The sequence below is a fragment of the Opisthocomus hoazin genome, chromosome W, assembly GCF_030867145.1.
Source record: "Opisthocomus hoazin isolate bOpiHoa1 chromosome W, bOpiHoa1.hap1, whole genome shotgun sequence".
Taxonomy (NCBI): Eukaryota; Metazoa; Chordata; class Aves; order Opisthocomiformes; family Opisthocomidae; genus Opisthocomus; species Opisthocomus hoazin.
In genome coordinates this window covers 30,480,462-30,497,545 of record NC_134453.1, presented here as the reverse complement: position 1 = coordinate 30,497,545, position 17,084 = coordinate 30,480,462, and the positions used below count along the sequence as shown (strand labels likewise).

The following is a 17,084-nucleotide window of genomic DNA, read 5'->3' as shown; positions in this document are numbered from 1 at the left end:
TCCTCTCACATCAGTGCTTTTTAGGCACTTCCTTGCTTACATGCCAATGCTGGAGGTGACTCTACTTAAGCCCTATTTTGTTCATTTTGTGATCCCTTTCAGTCACATCACCCCAGGCCCTTTGCTCATCAGCACTGTCCACCACTCTCTTCACAGAGCTGCTGGTAACTCTCTCCCTCCCCATTCCTAGTTTAAAGTCCTCCTTATGAGATTAGCCATCCTGCTGGCAAAGATACTTTTACCCTGCTTAGTGAGGTGGATCCCATCTCTCCCAAGCAGATGTTCATCCTTAAACAGGGACCCGTGTTCATAGAAACCAAAACCCTGTTGCTGACACCAGTTCCACAAGCAGTTATTGGTATGCAGTATCAATCCCCTCCTCCTCGCGCCCTTCCCCCCCCCACTGGCAGGATCAAGGAGTATACCACCTAGGCCTCCATAGCCCTGATTATGACCCCCAGAGCTCTGTAGTCCCTTTTGACTCCAAGTTGCCCCTGGAAGTACCATTTGTGCCTGCATGGAAGAAGGGGGTAATAGTCAAAGGGTCAACAAGCTTCAGCAGTCTCTCCATGGCATCCCAGATACAGGCCTCTGGCAAGCAGCAAACCTCTCTATATGACAGGTCAGGTCAGCAGATGGATGCCTCCATCCCTTGCAGCAGGCAGTCACCTGCTACCATCACTCACCACTTCCTCCTGGTGATCTTGCATGGTTTAGGGTCAGCTGGCCTAGATGCTTTGCTTGAAAGCATGCACAACTCCTCCTCAGCTTTGAGGACAGTGAATCTGTTCCATAGTTGCAAGCCTTCAGGTGGAGCCGGTAGCCTTCCTCTTGTTGCCAGAAGTCACCAGCTTTCATTTTTCACCTTCCCCAGAGGTTGCACTTGCCATTCTGCTAGGGACAGACTCTTGCCTGTGTTTCTACTGCAGCTGGAGTCCAGAGTTCTTGAAGATCCTGACTCTATCTGTGATGCTGCACAGCCTGCTGATTTCCTCCTGTAAGTCCTCCACTTGGTGACTGCAGGAAAGAAGGCCCCTCTACCAGCCTCAGGGAAAGGCCTCAGGCACTCCCTACAGCCTATACTTGCAAGGCTGCATTCACCATCTGAAACTGTCTAGGTCAAAGCCTCTGCCCTGGCAGGGGCAGCTGCTCTAATACCTGCTGAGGAATATGCCCTATGGCATGACACCACCATACCTGAGAACACATAGGCTGGTTTGAACTGTGATGAAGATCCCCCTCTGCAACAGCTGTTGCCTCTGGGAGGCTGTACTCCAGGCCTGGCTCTTTTATAGGCCTCTCCCTAGCACTGGCTAAAAGGGGGTTTGACCCTCTCTAATCAGCAGGTAGCTGTAACAAAGGCTCCAGGCACCTTGGGTCAAGGGCAGCTGACCATGCTTGTTAGAAGTGGCTAGCACTTCCTCAGGCCCACATCCTCGTGGATCCCTTTATGTTGTCCTTATTTGGCAGCAACAGGCACCCTCAAGTTTCTCAGAAGGTTTCCAGGAGTCCCCTGATGATCCTGGACCCTGTCCTCAGAAGCTCCCAAATCAGAACCCAGAGACAGCTGCGCAAACTGCTGCATCTGTTGGCTGCCTCTGTTAGCTGTACTGATGTGGATACTGGAGCTGAGGCTCTCCTGGGACAGTCCTGGGAGGGGCCCAGACAGGGTGTCTGTTTCGGAGTCTCTAATTTGGGTTGCCCACCTGCCTTTGTGCCTCTGTGCTCTTCTGGGCTTGTGGAAATGGGTCTTTGATGGGCTGATAGCTCTCCTGTGATGGGCCTGGGAGGAGCCAGGGCAGGATATTATTTGGGCTCCTCCACCTGCCATTGTCTATCAGTTCTCCTTTGTGGGTGTGCAGATGAACTTTTTATCACACAGCATAACATCTCACCAGTATTGTGAGCGCAGAGATATAAAAGGATGTTAGGTACAAAATATTTTTTTTTCTTTCCCTTGTCTGTATTCAGTCTAGTGAGTGGAGTCTTGGCATTCTGAAGACCATGGACGTTTAAGCAAGTAAATTTGTTGAACTCTTAGTCTTCTTAGAAGGACTAGATGTTATATACCACAGGATGGTATGGAAGTGATAGGAACCTGAAAGGATGGACCTTGGATCAGGGAATATTCTGGAATTTTGTTCACTCTCTGGCTACATTTCTAAGGACAGCACAAATACAGTCTAGGTCAGTGGTCTCCAAAGTGGGTGTGCAAGACAATCCATTGTGGTGTGGGAAGAAAATATTTTTGTACTGTAAATAAATAAATAAATAAATAAAATTAATATAATGTTTATTTCACTTTTATCTCATCCTTTTTAATTTTTGTGCATATTTTATACCATGCATAATATATTAGTACAGTAGTAAATGTGTATAATTTATAAATAAATATACATATATTTGGGGTGCATGCTCAAAAAGTTTTGACTGATGGGGTGCATGATCAAAAAAGTTTGGAGACTGCTGGTCTAAACGATCTTGTTACCCATCAAAAAGAGAATCAATCGCCTATGTCCCTTTGTAGTGTATTCTGAAACCTCAGGGAGGGGGCAGACTTCTGCACAGAAATTGGCTATTGTAATGGATACAGACATTTGTGCATACTGAAACACAGGTGATCCAAAGCTTTTATTACTCCTGAGAACTGATTGCCTTGTAATAAACTTTAATTGGGAAGCAGCTCATGTACTACACCACTTGTGATCTACGGACCACCCCTGTAAAATGTCCAGAAATGTCCACAAAATGTCCATTGAGTTCATTTAGTCCATGATCTTTGGCTCCATCTCTTATGGTGGTCAGTTAGGACAGGAGAGGTTGTATGTTGTGTGGAGTTATTGGGCACCAAAGCCAGCTCAGGTCCAGTCACTGCTGCATTTGCACTGCTTCTTGTAAGGCTTGTCCTCCATTGGTTCAAGTGGTTCCTGCTATAGTAATTCCTATGACGCGTAACCCAAATCATGGGTTACAACAATTTAAAGGTATTTCCATTACAATCTCCACCCCTGGTCCCTTTGGATCAGACCATAGGGTTTAACATTGCAATGAACTCCTCCCCTTGCCCCTGTTCCATCTTGGACTTATCCACAGCCTGCAGTCCCTTAGGGGTGTACCTGCTCCAAATGGAGCCTTATCTATGAGCCACAGTCTCTCCAGGGGTATACCTGCTGTGGCATTGACTTATCCACAGCCACAGTCACTTTGAGGTGCATCTGTTCCAGTGTGGCCTTCTTCCAGGGGCCCAGGTCAGAGACGTTGCTAGGAAACTCCCTGGTCTGGTGCGGCCCTCTGATTATTACCCGCTATTGGTTATGCAGGTTGGCAGTGATGAGATCACAGAGAGAAGTCCAAAGGCTATCAAAAGGGACTTCAGGGCACCAGGGTGACTGGTTGAAGGATCAGGGGCACAGGTACTGTTTTCCTCAATCCCATCAGTGACAGGGAAGAATACTGAAAGGGACAGGAAAACTCACATGATTAACATGTGACTCAGAGGCTGGTGCCATCGGTGGAATTTTTTTTTTTTGATCATGGGGAGGTTTACATAGCACCGGGCCTACTCAAGTGCATCTACACCAATGCACACAGCATGGGCAACAAACAGGAGGAGCTGGCAGCCATTGTGCAGCAGGACAGCTATGACTTGGTCACCATCACAGAAACGTGGTGGGATGACTCTCATGACTGGAGTGCTGCAATGGATGACTATAAGCTCTTCAGAAGGGATAGGTGAGGAAAGAGAGGTGGTGGGGTGGCTCTGTATGTTAGGGACTACTTCGATTGTATAGAGCTCAATGATTGTAATGATAAGGTCAAGTGCTTATGGGTAAAGATGAGGGGGAAAGCCAACAAGGCAGATATCCTGCTGGGAGTCTGTTATAGACCACCCAACCAGGATGAAGAGGCAGATGAAGTATTCTACAAGTGGCTGGCAGAAGTCTCACAATCGCTAGCCCTTGTTCTCATGGGGGACTTGAACTTACCAGACATCTTCTGGAAATGCAACACAGCAAAAGCCCAGCTAGAACTCAGGCTGGCCACTGTTGTAAGGGACAACAAAAAATGTTAATAACAAAAAGAGAGCCAAGGAGAATCTCCATCCCTTATTGGATGCGGGGGGGAACATTGCCACCAAGGATGAGGAAAAGGCTGAGGTACTTAATGCCTTCTTTGCCTCAGTCTTTAATAGTCAGACTGGTTATTCCCAGGGTACTCAGTCCTCTGTGCTGGAAGATAGGGATGGAGGGCAGAATAAACCTCCCATAATCCAGGAGGAAGCAGTTAACGACCTACTATGCCACCTAGACACTCACAAGTCTATGTGATGCCCATCTACAAGAAAGGCCGGAAGGAGGATCCTGGGAACTACAGGCCTGTCAGCCTGACCTTGGTGCCGGGCAAGATTATGGAGCGATTCATCCTGAGTGCGCTCACCGGGCATGTGAAGGACAACCAGGGGATCAGGCCCAGCCAGCATGGGTTCATGAAAGGCAGGTCCTGCTTGACCAACCTGATCTCCTTCTATGTCCAGGTGTCCCGCCTAGTGGATGAGGGAAAGGCTGTGGATGTTATCTCCCTGGACTTTAGTAAGGCCTTTGACATTGTTCCCCACAGCATCCTCCTGGAGAAACTAGCTGCTCATGATTTGGATAGTTGTACTCTTTGCTGGGTAAAAACCTGGCTGGATGGCCGAGCCCAGAGAGCTGTGGTGAATGCAGTGCTCCCTCAGTAAGTTTGTAGATGACACCAAATTGGACAGGAGTGTTGATCTGATTGAGGGTAGGAAGGCTCTTCAGAGGGTTGTTTGAGGTTCAATAAGACCAAGTGCCAGGTCCTGCACTTGGGGCACAACAACCCCATGCAACGCTACAGGCTTGGGGAAGAGTGGCTGGAAACTTGCCCGACAGAAAAGGACGTGGGGGTGTTGGTCGACAGCTGGCTGAACATGAGCCAGCAGTGTGCCCAGGTGGCCAAGAAGGCCAACGGCATCCTGGCTTGTATCAGGAATAGTGTGGCCAGCAGGAGTAGGGAGGTGATCGTGCCACTGTACTCGGCACTGGTGAGGCCATACCTCGAGTACTGTGTTCCGTTTTGGGCCTCTCACTACAAGAAGGACATTGAGGTGCTGGAGCGTTTTCTAGAGAAGGGCAACGAGGCTGGTGAGGGGTCTAGAGAACAAGTCTTATGAGGAGTGACTGAGGGAGCTGGGGGTGTTTAGCCTGGAGAAGAGGAGGCTGAGGGGAGACCTTATTGCTCTCTACAACTACCTGAAAGGAGGTTGTAGTGAGGCGGGTGTTGGTCTCTTCTCCCAACTAACTAGCAATAGGATGAGAGGCAATGGCCTCAATTTTCATCAGGGGAGGTTTAGATTGGGTGTTAGGAAAAATTTCTTTACTGAAAGAGTGGTCAAGCATTGGAACAGGCTGCCCAGGGAAGTGGTGGAGTCTCCATCCCTGGAGGTGTTCAAAAAACGTGTAGATGTGGCACTTCGGGATATGGTTTAGTAGGCATGGTGGTGATGGGTTGACATTTGGACTTGGTGATCTTAGAGTTCTTTTCCAACCTTAATGATTTGATGATTCTATGATTCTGTGATTCAATGCCTTCAGAGATATACCTCCTCCAGCATGGCCTTATCCACAGCCACAGTTCTTTCGTGAGTGAATCTGCTCCAACACAGCCTGACCCATGGCTGCAGATCCTCCAGGGAAGTACCTGCTCTGTTATGGGCTTATCCATGCCCACAAGTTTTGAGGTGCTCCAGCATGACCTCATGCACAGCCACTGATGCTTCAAGTTGTACCTTCTCCAGCATTGACTTATCCTTGGGCCACAATCCCTTCAGAGGTATACCAGCTGCACCATAGACATAACCACGTCCACTGATGCTTTGAGATATACCTGCTCTGGTGTGGACTTATTCACAGCCACAGACACTTTGAAGTGTCCTGCTCCTGTGTGGACTCATCCACAGTCCCTTTGACGCAAGTTCACATTGGATTTCCGGACTGTCCAGTACAGAAACAGCAGTGATGCCCTGGCCATCTGCCATCCCAGGCGCATCGCCATTGCTGTTAGCAAAATGTTCCCAAGCACGGCAGAGTAAGATGATAAGCAGTACAGCACTACAGCAAGCAATGAAAGCAAAAAGCAGCCACTAATGAGCCCTAGATTCTAATATACAGTAAGGAAAGCAATAACAGGTATAAATTCAGTCTAGCACATTACAGTAAAACCTGTCATTGTCTCAAACCCTTGAAGTCCCATGTTGGGTGCCAAAAAGGACTGTCATGGTTTAACCCCAGACAACAACTAAGCACCACACAGCCACTCACTCACTCCCCCACCCACTGGGATAGGGAGAGAATTGGAAGAGTGAAAGTGAGAAAACTCATGGGTTGAGGTAAAGACAGTCTAATAGGCAAAGCAAAAGCCTCACACACAAGCAAAGCAAAACAAGGAATTCATTCACTACTTCCCATCAGCAGGCAGGCATTCAGCCATCTCCAGGAAAGCAAGGCTCCATCATGCATAATTACTTGGGAATACAAATCGCCATAACTCTGCATTTCCCCCCCTTCCTTCTTCTTCCCCCAGCTTTTTATTGTTGAGCATGATGTCTTATGGTATGGAATATCCCTTTGGTCAGTTGGAGTCAGCTGTCCCAGCTGTATCCCCTCCCAACTTCTTGTGCACCCCCAGCCTTCTCATTGGTGGGATGGTGTGAGAAGCAGAAAAGGCCTTGACTCTGTGTAAGCACTGCTCAGCAGTAGCTAAAACATCCCTGTGTTATCAACACTGTTTTCAGCACAAATCCAAAACATAGCCCCGTACTAGCTACCCTGATGAAAATTAACTCTATCCCAGCCAAAACCAGCACAGTGACACAACTGGGCCTTGTGAAATTACAGCTGAAAGCAAATGGTCTGTTATAAACACTTCTGAGAAAAATTGCATTGCCTGTTCATTGCAGGTTTTCAAATCATAAGCGTGAGAGCTTATTTAAACTACATGAGGATTATCAAGGTAATTCTATATCTTTAAACTGCTCCTTACTTCATAAATCCAGCTACTCCATTGTCCTGGGTTCAGCCAGGACAGGGTCAATTTTCACCAGAAGCCAGGAGGGGACACAGCCAGGTGGGCTGACCCAAACTGGCCAAACAAAACAGGGTATTCAATATCATGTGCCATCATGCTGGGTTCCTGGGTTCTGGGTGGGGGGAGCTGGCTGGGGATAAGTTAGCTGTGGCTCGGGAGCGCGCGGGGCATTGGGCGGTGAGAGTTGCTCTGGGCATTTCACTGTTTGTTTTGTATATTCTCCTTATCAGTATTGTTGTTGTTACTGTTCCCTTTGTTTGCTGTTCTGTTAAACTGCCCTTATCCCAACCCATGAGTTTTTGCCTTTTTCTTTCCGTTCTCCCCCCCACCCCAGCAGGGGGAGGGGCGACAGAGTGACCGCGTGGCCCTTTATTGCCGGCCATGGCTGAACTGCAACATCCATAGAAAGAAATATGTACCTTATAAAACTGAATTAGATCTCTTATTTTTTCCTCAAAAGATATCAGAAGTGATATTTGCCACAGGTTGCTATTGCCAACACAACTGGTGACTAGTTGTCAAAAGTCTTATGAATGCTCAGGTTTTTACATGTTTTATTATCGAGTGACACTCTTACCCACTGCAGTAGTGAAGTTGGTATAACTCTTATAAAAGTGCGGTGCCAGATAAGACTGTAGCTTAGTTGTGGGTGTGGCTATTTTGCCATATGCAGATAGAACTAAGTTGAACCTAGGAACAATATATATTAGTATAGATGAAGTGATACAAGCTCCCCAATGTGAATACCTCACTACTTTCATAACTTCATATCAGGATAAATGCTTCATCTTGGTAAATCACTTCCATGATGCCATTCCTTGAAAACATTAAAGAGCGCAATATTCTGCAACAGAGACAGATCATGTATTGCCTATTAAGGACTAATTCTCCATTTTATTTAGTGAAACTCTGTTCACTGTGTCCTTCAGGATTTTAGCACTAGCAGAGCTCAGTGTATTCTTTAGCTTCTCTGTATTCTTTTACTTCTCTGTAGTACACTAATGCTGATAATTAAAGTTCTTATTTAAATTATTCATTGTTGTCTGTCACAGGGAAATGCAAGCAGGAATGATCAGAATTTGTAATGCTAAGATGTGTGTAGAGAGTGTGTGTGTGTTTTTTCCAAAACACTGGTAATTTGTATGGCATCTTACTAGTGTTAGAACAGAACATTCAGCATTTGAATTCCTTGACATACTGCGCTGGCAACTTAATGTGTAAACTTACTATTTCTCCCTGACATTTTCAGCTGTAATGTGGCACTGGAGGGGTTCATATGTCTATTTGTTTTAATTTAGTTTGATTTTAATCAACAAAACATAAAGGGAGGAAAAAAAATGGGTAGTTTTTCACATCCTTGGATCTGGTATAGAAAACTGTGCATTTGGCATCATCTGTCAGATGAAGCATTTGTCACACTGTTCCACTGAATTTAATGAAGTTTCTTCAGGATGTAAAATGTTGAACAGCGTGATGTTGAACAGTGTGCGCATGATGTGTATGTGTGTGAACTAAAAAAGCTGTGTCACATGCCATTTTGTTCACATTCTTTTCTTTTTTTGACATAGATACATATTAAGGGGAAAAAAAGATGGATTCACAAGATTGTGTCCCAACAAATTCAAAGCAAGATATTGGTCATCACATAAAGGGTAGCTCTGGTAAACATTATCTTTGTGGCTATTGTGCAGCCTTCACCAATATAGCAGTCACCTTTCCCATCCAGAAGGTCCTCTTTCGACAACAGTTGTATGGCTTGAAAACAAAGGATGCAGTACATCAACTGCAGAAAGATGGAATTCGAAATCTCTATCGTGGAATCCTTCCTCCATTAGTGCAAAAAACGACCACCCTGGCTCTAATGTTTGGCTTGTATGAAGACTTCTCCTCCTTGCTCCATAGTCACACAAGTGCACCTGAACTTCTAACTCTCAGCATGGCAGCAGTGCTTGCAGGGACCACAGAAGCCCTTCTTACACCTTTTGAACGAGTCCAGACTTTGCTTCAGGACTACAAACATCATGACAAATTTACAAACACGTACCAGGCTTTCAAGGTACTAAAAGTCTATGGGATCAGAGAATATTATCGGGGTTTGGTGCCTATTCTGCTCCGTAATGGAAGCAGTAACATCCTCTTCTTTGGCCTACGAGGACCTATCAAACAATGTCTGCCTGAAGCAACTTCTTATAGCACTCACTTGGTCAACGACTTCATCTGTGGAGGGCTGTTGGGTGCCATGCTGGGATCCTTGTTTTTCCCAATGAATGTTGTAAAAGCTCGCATGCAATCTCAAATTGGTGGTGAATTTCAGTCTTTTTCAAAAGTTTTTGTGATGATCTGGCTAGAACGTGATAAAAAATTGATGCATCTTTTCAGGGGAGCCCATCTGAATTACCATCGTACTATCCTGTCCTGGGGCATAATCAATGCAACATATGAATTCTTGCTAAAGCTGTTATGAAAAATGTTACCTTCTTTGAAGCCCCTCTGTTCACTTGGGTATTTGTACATTTGAGGTCACTTAGTCTCTTGGAATAGATTAATTTATGGAACTTTTTGTGAATAACATGGAGTACCATGAAACTTGGAGAGAATTCAAAGCAGCAATTACATTTTGGTAGGGACGTGGGTGATATTCTTGGTGGCTGCTTAGTGTGAAAGGTAATTAGTCTTATTAATGGCCTTCAATATTTATGGGGTAAATGACAATACATCTAAATCTTGATGCAACTGAATATGCTTACAAACAAGTTAAAGTATTTATATGCTGGTGGATAAATTTACTCACAGTGGAATAAATAGACAAATGCAAAGTAAAAAAATATTTGTATATTGGTCTAGTTGCTTATTCTATCATTTCCGATGTTTCTTAATACTCTCAGTGATCAAATATTTCATTGTGCACATTGTATAATACGGAACTCAAGAAGGGGCCAGTGAAAGCTACTTCTCTTGCTTGATACACTACAGAGGGCTAAGAACTCAAGTTCCAAATGTCTTGGGGTTCTAAATTATGTTTGGAGTTTAAACAGAAGCTGCCAATTTCTGATGAGGATGACTTTCTTTCTGAACCTCAAGTTCAAACTGAGCCTACACAAACTATTTTGCCAACCGTTTTACTGCTCAGCTTTAACATGAACATCATCTCATTCATCAACATAAGGGTAGCTACTGAATATTTAACTTCAGTGTAAACTGACCCAGTGCAAAGTGGGATTGTGCCTATGTATGTGTGTGCCTTGAAATTGAAAGGTGGAAGGAATGAAACAACAATTTTATCTCAAGCTTTACAAGTGTTCTTCCTTGTTGAAAGACCTTCTATTTGCAAATTTGGTATACTCAAGTTTTCTGCTTTTGTGCTACTTTGTTTCTGTTGCAAACGTGTGAAAACTGATCCCTCTCTGTAATGTTCAAACAGTAGCACAGCTTCCTCTGAATGTCAAATTACTTGAATAACAGGGCTTTTATCTTTTGCAAACAATTTTTGTTTAATTTCAGCTGTGGCAGATTTTACATCAGCACTGACAAAGTGAGATTTCTGTGTATAAGTATTTAAGGCCTTAAAGGGAAAGCAAGCATAACTACCAAACAGGTGACTGTCTTAATTTTTTTCTTTTTTTTTTTTTTTGAGGTGGGCGTGTTATGCATGAAAGTTCATGAAGTATTCTTTGTTTTGGGGAGCGGGGGCAGGAAAGCTTTCAGAAACTATTTTGAATTGTTCTTTTCCTAGTCTTTAGGCCTTGTAAAGCTATCAGTGATAATACAGTAAAGCAATAAAAGGAGTTGTGTGGCTAATAAATTACACTTCAGGCATTTGCAATTTGGTTACCCCAATGAAAACCAACAGCTTCTAGCACTCTACTGGGGCCTGGCCTGCGCATATTGAGTGACAGTTCAGTACTCTCAGAGGAATGTGGTTGAGGCAGGCACCCAGACTGCATCTGAGGACAATATGGTTGAGGCAGGGACCCAAACAACAACTACAGTAATTTCCCCAGTAGTGAAAAAGAAACAGTGGACAAGGAGAACAATGGGTCCATATCATCAATTAGTAAAGGAGGAGGAAGGAAGGGAAAGGTTTGATCATGAAGCTGGTTCTTCGACAAGGGAAGTGGAGGAAAGAGTGAGAGAGCTCAAACAGGAAGAGGAAATTACCCGATCCCTGAACTCAGCAGAACTTAGAGACATGCAGAAAGAATACAGCCGCCAGGTAGGTGAGTGGATTGCTGCCTGGCTGCTCTGATGCTGGGATAACAGGACCGACAGTCAGCAATTTGAAGGTATGGAAGTCCAACAGAATCACAGAATGTTAGGGGTTGGAAGGGACCTCTGTGGGTCATCTAGTCCAACCCTCCTGCCAAAGCAGGGTCACCTAGAGCAGGCTGCACAGGACCACATCCAGGTGGGTCTTGAATATCTCCAGAGAAGGAGAATCCACAACCTCCCTGGGCAGCCTGTTCCAGTGCTCCGTCACCCTCAGAGGGAAGAAGTTCTTCCTCATGTTCAGACGGAACTTCCTGTGCTTCAATTTGTGCCCGTTGCCCCTTGTCCTGTCGCTGGGCACCACTGAAAAGAGTCTGGCCCCATCCTCTTGACACCCACCCTTGAGATATTTATAAACATTTATAAGGTCCCCTCGCAGCCTTCTCTTCTTCAGGCTGAACAAGCCCAGCTCCCTCAGCCTTTCCTCATAGGAGAGATGCTCCAGTCCCCTCATCATCCTTGTAGCCCTCCGCTGGACTCTCTCCAGTAGCTCTTCATCTTTCTTGAAGTGGGGAGCCCAGAACTGGACAGAGTACTCCAGATGTGGTCTCACTGGGGCAGAGTAGAGGGGAAGGAGAACCTCCCTCGTCCTGCTAGCCACACTCTTCTTAATGCACCCCAGGATCCCATTGGCCTTCTTGGCAACCAGGGCATACTGCTGGCTCATGGTTAACCTGTCATCCACCAGGACACCCAGGTCCCTCTCCGCAGAGCTGCTCTCCAGCAGGTCCGCCCCAAGCCTGTACTGATGCATGGGGTTGTTCCTCCCCAGGTGCAGGACCCTGCACTTGCCCTTCTTGAACTTCATCAGGTTAACAGCTGGGATCCCTTGCTAGAAACTGGGGAATTGAGATAGGACTTGGAAAAGAGGCAGCAATTTGCAGTCTCTGGAGATGGCTCCTGTCAAGTGTGAGGGCAAGACACCCATTCAAGGAAGATCTTGTGAACTCCCCAGGAAGGTGGACGACCGCTGAAGAAGGTATCCAGTACCTGAGAGAATTAGCAGTGCTGGAAGTCATCTACAGTGATCTTGATGATGATGAGGTCTCCAAAGATCCAGAGGATGTCCTGTGAACACGGGCCATGTGGAGGAAGGTGATTCAAAGTGCCCCAGCATCATATTCTAACAGCTTGGCAGAAACGTACTGCCCGGATACGGATACACCAAATGCGGAGAGAGTGTCTTCTTGGCTCCAAAACTTTGAAGAAAATCTCTGTCCCTCCTCATCCCTACAGGACAGTGTCTTGGCTGTCAGGGGCGCCCCAAGAAAACAGTCCTCTCCTGCCCTGGTCAGAGGGCAAGGGAACCCCAGGCACATGCTGCGTGGTGCACTCCAGTTCTTCCTGCGTGACCAGGGGAAGGATATGAGGAAGTGGGATGATGAACCCACCTTTAGGCCGGAAGCCCATGTACGCGAACTGAGAGGGAAGAGATCTGTTAAGAAGGGGCAACCCAAGAAGCCTGTCAGTGTAGTTGCTGTTGAGACACAAGAAGGCCATCAGCGATCTCCCAGACACAGAAGAACTGAAATCACCTCCCTTGATCCTGGTGAGGGGACTTCTGGTCTGCCACCGCAAGGGTCAGACAACAAATATTCTGACCAGGAACAAGAATAGAGGGTCCCTGCCTTCAGCCAGGAGGAGGAAAGGGATGACCGGGTATACTGGACTGTGTGGATTCGATGGCCTGGCACATCAGACCCACAGAAGTACAAGGCTTTGGTAGAAGCTGGTGCACAGTGTATGCTGGTGCCATCAGGGTATAGGCGCACAGAAACCATCTGGATCTCTGGAGTGACAGGGGGATGCCAAGAATGGTTTGTACTGGAGGCTGAGGTGAGCCGGTCAGGGGACAAGTGGGAAAAGCACCACATTGTGACAGGCCCAGAGGCCCCTTGTATCCTTGGCATAGATTACCTCAGGAGAGGGTACTTCAAGGACCCAAAGGGATACCGATGGGCGTTTGGTGTGGGCGCTGTGAACACAGAGAAGATCAAAGAGCTCTCTACTCTGCCTGGCCTCTCAGAAGATCCCTTTGTTGTGGGATTGCTGTGAGTTGAAGAACAGCAGGTGCTAATTGCTACCAGGACGGTGCACTGGTGGCAATATTGCACAAACCGAGACTCCTTGGCCCCCATTCATGAGCTGATTCATCAACTGGAGGGTCAAGGAGCAATCAGCAAGACTCACTCACCTTTTAACAGTCCCATATGGCCAGTGCAAAAACCTGATGGAGGGTGGAGGTAAACAGTAGACTGTCATGGCCTGAACGAAGTGACGCCACCACTGAGTGCTGCTGTACCAGACATGTTAGAGCTCCAGCATGAACTGGAATCCAAGGCAGCCAAGTGGTATTCTACAAGTGACATTGCCAAAGAGTTTTTCTCCATCCCTTTGGCAGCAGAGTGCAGGCCACAGTTTGCTTTCACTTGGAGGGTCATCCAGTACACCTGGAATCGACTGCCCCAGGGGTGGAAGCACAGCCCTACCATTTGTCATGGACTAATCCAGACTGCACTGGAAAAGGGTTAATCTCTGGAACATCTACAATACATTGATGACATCATCCTGTCGGGCAATTCAGCAGAGAAAGAATTTTTGGAAAGGAGAGAAAATAATCCAAATCCCGCTGAAAGTAAGTTTTGTCATAAAACAAAGCAAGGTCAAGGGACCTGCACAAGAGATCCAGTTTATGGGGATAAAATGGCAAGATGGGCGCCGTCAAATCCCAATGGATGTCATCAACAAAATAGCAGCTATGTCTCCACCAACCAGCAAAAAGGAAGCACAGGCCTTCTTAGGTGTTGTGGGTTTTTGGAGGATGCACATCCCAAATGACAGCCAGATTGTAAGTCCTCTGTACCATGTGACCCGGAAGAAGAATGATTTTGAATGGGGCCCTGAGCAACGACAAGCCTTTGAACAAATGAAAAGGGAGATAGTTCATGCCGTAGCACTTGGTCCAGTCCGGTCAGGACAAGATGTTCAAAATGTGCTCTACACCGCAGCCAGGGAGAAAGGCCCAACCTGGAGTCTCTGGCAGAAAGCACCAGGGGAGACTCGAGGTCGACCCCTGGGGTTTTGGAGCCGGAGATATAAAGGATCTGAGGCCTGCTATACTCCCACTGAAAAAGAGATTCTGGCAGCATATGAAGGCATTCGAGATGCTTCAGAAGTGGTCGGCACTGATGCACAGCTCCTCCTAGCACCCCGACTGCTGGTCCTGGGCTGGATGTTCAAAGAGAGGGTCCCCTCTACGCATCATGCCACCAATGCTACGTGGAGTAAGTGGGTCGCACTGATCACACAGCGGGCCCAAATGGGAAACCCCAGTTGCCCAGGAATTCTGGAAGTGATCATGGACTGGCTGGAAGAGGCTCCACCATATAATAAACTACCAGAAAATGAAAAGCAATATGCCCTGTTCACAGATGGGTCTTGTTATATTGCAGGAAAAACATCGAAGTTGGAAGGCGGCTGTATGGAGTCCTACACGACAAGTCGCGGAAACTGTTGAAGGAGAAGACGAATCAAGCCAGTTTGCAGAGGTGAAGCTGGCTCTAGATATTGCTGAACGAGAAAAGTGGTCAATAATTTATCTCTATATTGACTCCTGGATGGTGGCCAATGCCCTGTGGGGGTGGCTGCAGCAATGGAAGAAGAACAACTGGCAGCACAAAGGCAAACCCATCTGGGCTGCCCCATTGTGGCAAGATATTGCTGCCCGTCTGGAGAAGCTGGTTGTAAAAGTATATCATGTGGATGCCCACGCACCCAAGAGTCGGGCCACTGAGGAACATCAAAACAACCACCAGGTGGATCAGGCTGCCAAGATTGAAGTGGCTCAGGGGGATCTGGGCTGGCAACAGAAGGGTGAACTCTTTATAGCTCGGTGGCCCCACGACACCTCGGGCCACCAAGGAAGAGACGCAACATACAGATGGGCTCATGATCAAGGGGTGGACTTGACCATGGACACCATCGCACAGGTCATCCATGAATGTGAAACATGCGCTGCAATCAAGCAAGCCAAGCGGGTAAAGCCTCAGTGGTATGGAGGATGATGGCTGAAATATAAACATCGGGAGGCCTGACAGATTTATTATATCACACTGCCACAAACCCACCAAGGCAAGCGCCATGTGCCTTCAATTGTGGAGGCAACCACTGGATGGCTGGAAACATATCCCGTGCCCCATGGTACTGCCCGGAATACCATCCTGGTCCTTGAAAAGCAAGTCCTATGGAGACATGGCACCCCTGAAAGAATTGAGTCAATGGGACTCATTTCTTTAACAGCCTCATAGACACCTGGGCCAAAGAGCATGGCATTGAGTGGGTGTATCACATCCCCTGTCATGCACCAGCCTCTGGAAAATTGAAAGGTACAATGGACTGCTAAAAACTACACTGAGAGTAGTAAGGGGTGGGACCTTCCAACACTGGGATACAGATTTAGCAAAGGCCACCTAGTTAGTTAACACCAGAGGATCTACCAATTGAGCTGTCCCTGCCCAATCAAAACTTCCACATCCTGTAGAAGGGGATAAAGTCCCCGTAGTGCACATGAAGAATATGTTAGGGAGGACAGTCTTGGTTAGTTCTGCCTCGGGCAAAGGCAAACCCATCCGTGGGATTGCTTTTGCTCAAGGACCTGACTGCACTTGGTGGGTGGTGGGGAAAAATGGGGATGTCTGATGTGTACCCCATGGGAATTTGATATGTGGTGAGAATAGCCAATATATTAAATTGAATGATGTTAATTGTTAAATAACCCTGTCACTGTCTGTCATCACTACTATAGTTGCTATATGCCATATCAATTGTATTACAGTAGGAGTCACCCAAATTAATGAAGGATGAACTTTGATAAAACCAAGCAAAGTGCAGCAGTGATGGACCTAGACTTGGCATCAGCAACTGGCGTCCAGCCACTTCCTCAAGATCGACATTTTCAACCCACAGACCGTGGGTATGGGCAGCGCCAGATACACCAGCTGCGAGCTACAGATGCAGCACGCGACCATCCGATACCACACATCATCTCTCTGGCCCTGAATGATTGTTACAACAGATGGAGCCCAAATTCATGGATTAAATGAACTCAGTGGACATTTTAGAGGGATGGTCCATAGACTAAGGGAATGATATCTGAGATAAATATCAAGGGATGGGAAGGGGGGTGGTGGTTAATGACAATGTATTAGATAGTGTGGGACCTGGGCATGACCTAGATGGTATAGAATAAGGGGTGGACAATGTCCTGGGACCAGCTGGGATAGGGTTAATTTTCACAAGAAGCCGGTTGGGCTGACCCGAACCAGCCAATGTAATGGGATATTCGATATTATGTGATGTCATGCTTGGTATTTAAGTTGGGGAGCTGCGTGGAGCAGGGCGATTTGCTACTCAGGAGCAAGCTGAGCATCGGGCAGTGAGAAACTTGCACTCTGTGTATTCTTTTTATCAGTATTACTGTTGTTATTTTCTTCTCACTTTTCTGTTATATTAAACTGTTTTTATCCAAACCCACGAGTTTTGCCTTTTTCTTCCGATTTTCCTTCCCATCCCACCCGGGGTCCCGGGGGGGAGGAGGAGTGACAGAGTGACTGTGTGGTTCTTTCTTGCCAGCTGGGGCTAAACCACGACAGATTAGCATGAATTAGCAGGAGAGTGTGTGCTCGCTGGAATTCCAGGTCTCTTGTCTGAGCTTA

The 17,084-nt window shown here is 46.7% G+C and overlaps 1 protein-coding gene across 2 annotated transcripts in view; it reads left to right on the top strand.

The window, feature by feature from the left end:
* Nucleotides 1-16,803, top strand: part of LOC142365640 (mitochondrial nicotinamide adenine dinucleotide transporter SLC25A51-like) — a 43,468-nt gene extending 26,665 nt beyond the window's left edge. Inside the window, exons 2-3 of one of the 2 annotated variants that reach the window (XR_012766518.1) lie at nucleotides 8,673-10,699; nucleotides 16,175-16,803. Coding sequence is in view for 1 of the 2 variants with exons in the window: in XM_075446649.1 (XP_075302764.1) it covers nucleotides 8,696-9,568 (873 nt within the window). In the remaining variant the exon portion in view is untranslated. Of the gene's footprint in view, nucleotides 1-8,672; nucleotides 11,597-16,174 lie in introns of those variants that run through there. The other variant, XM_075446649.1, reaches the window with a different exon arrangement.
* The last annotated feature ends 281 nt before the right edge of the window (nucleotides 16,804-17,084 follow it).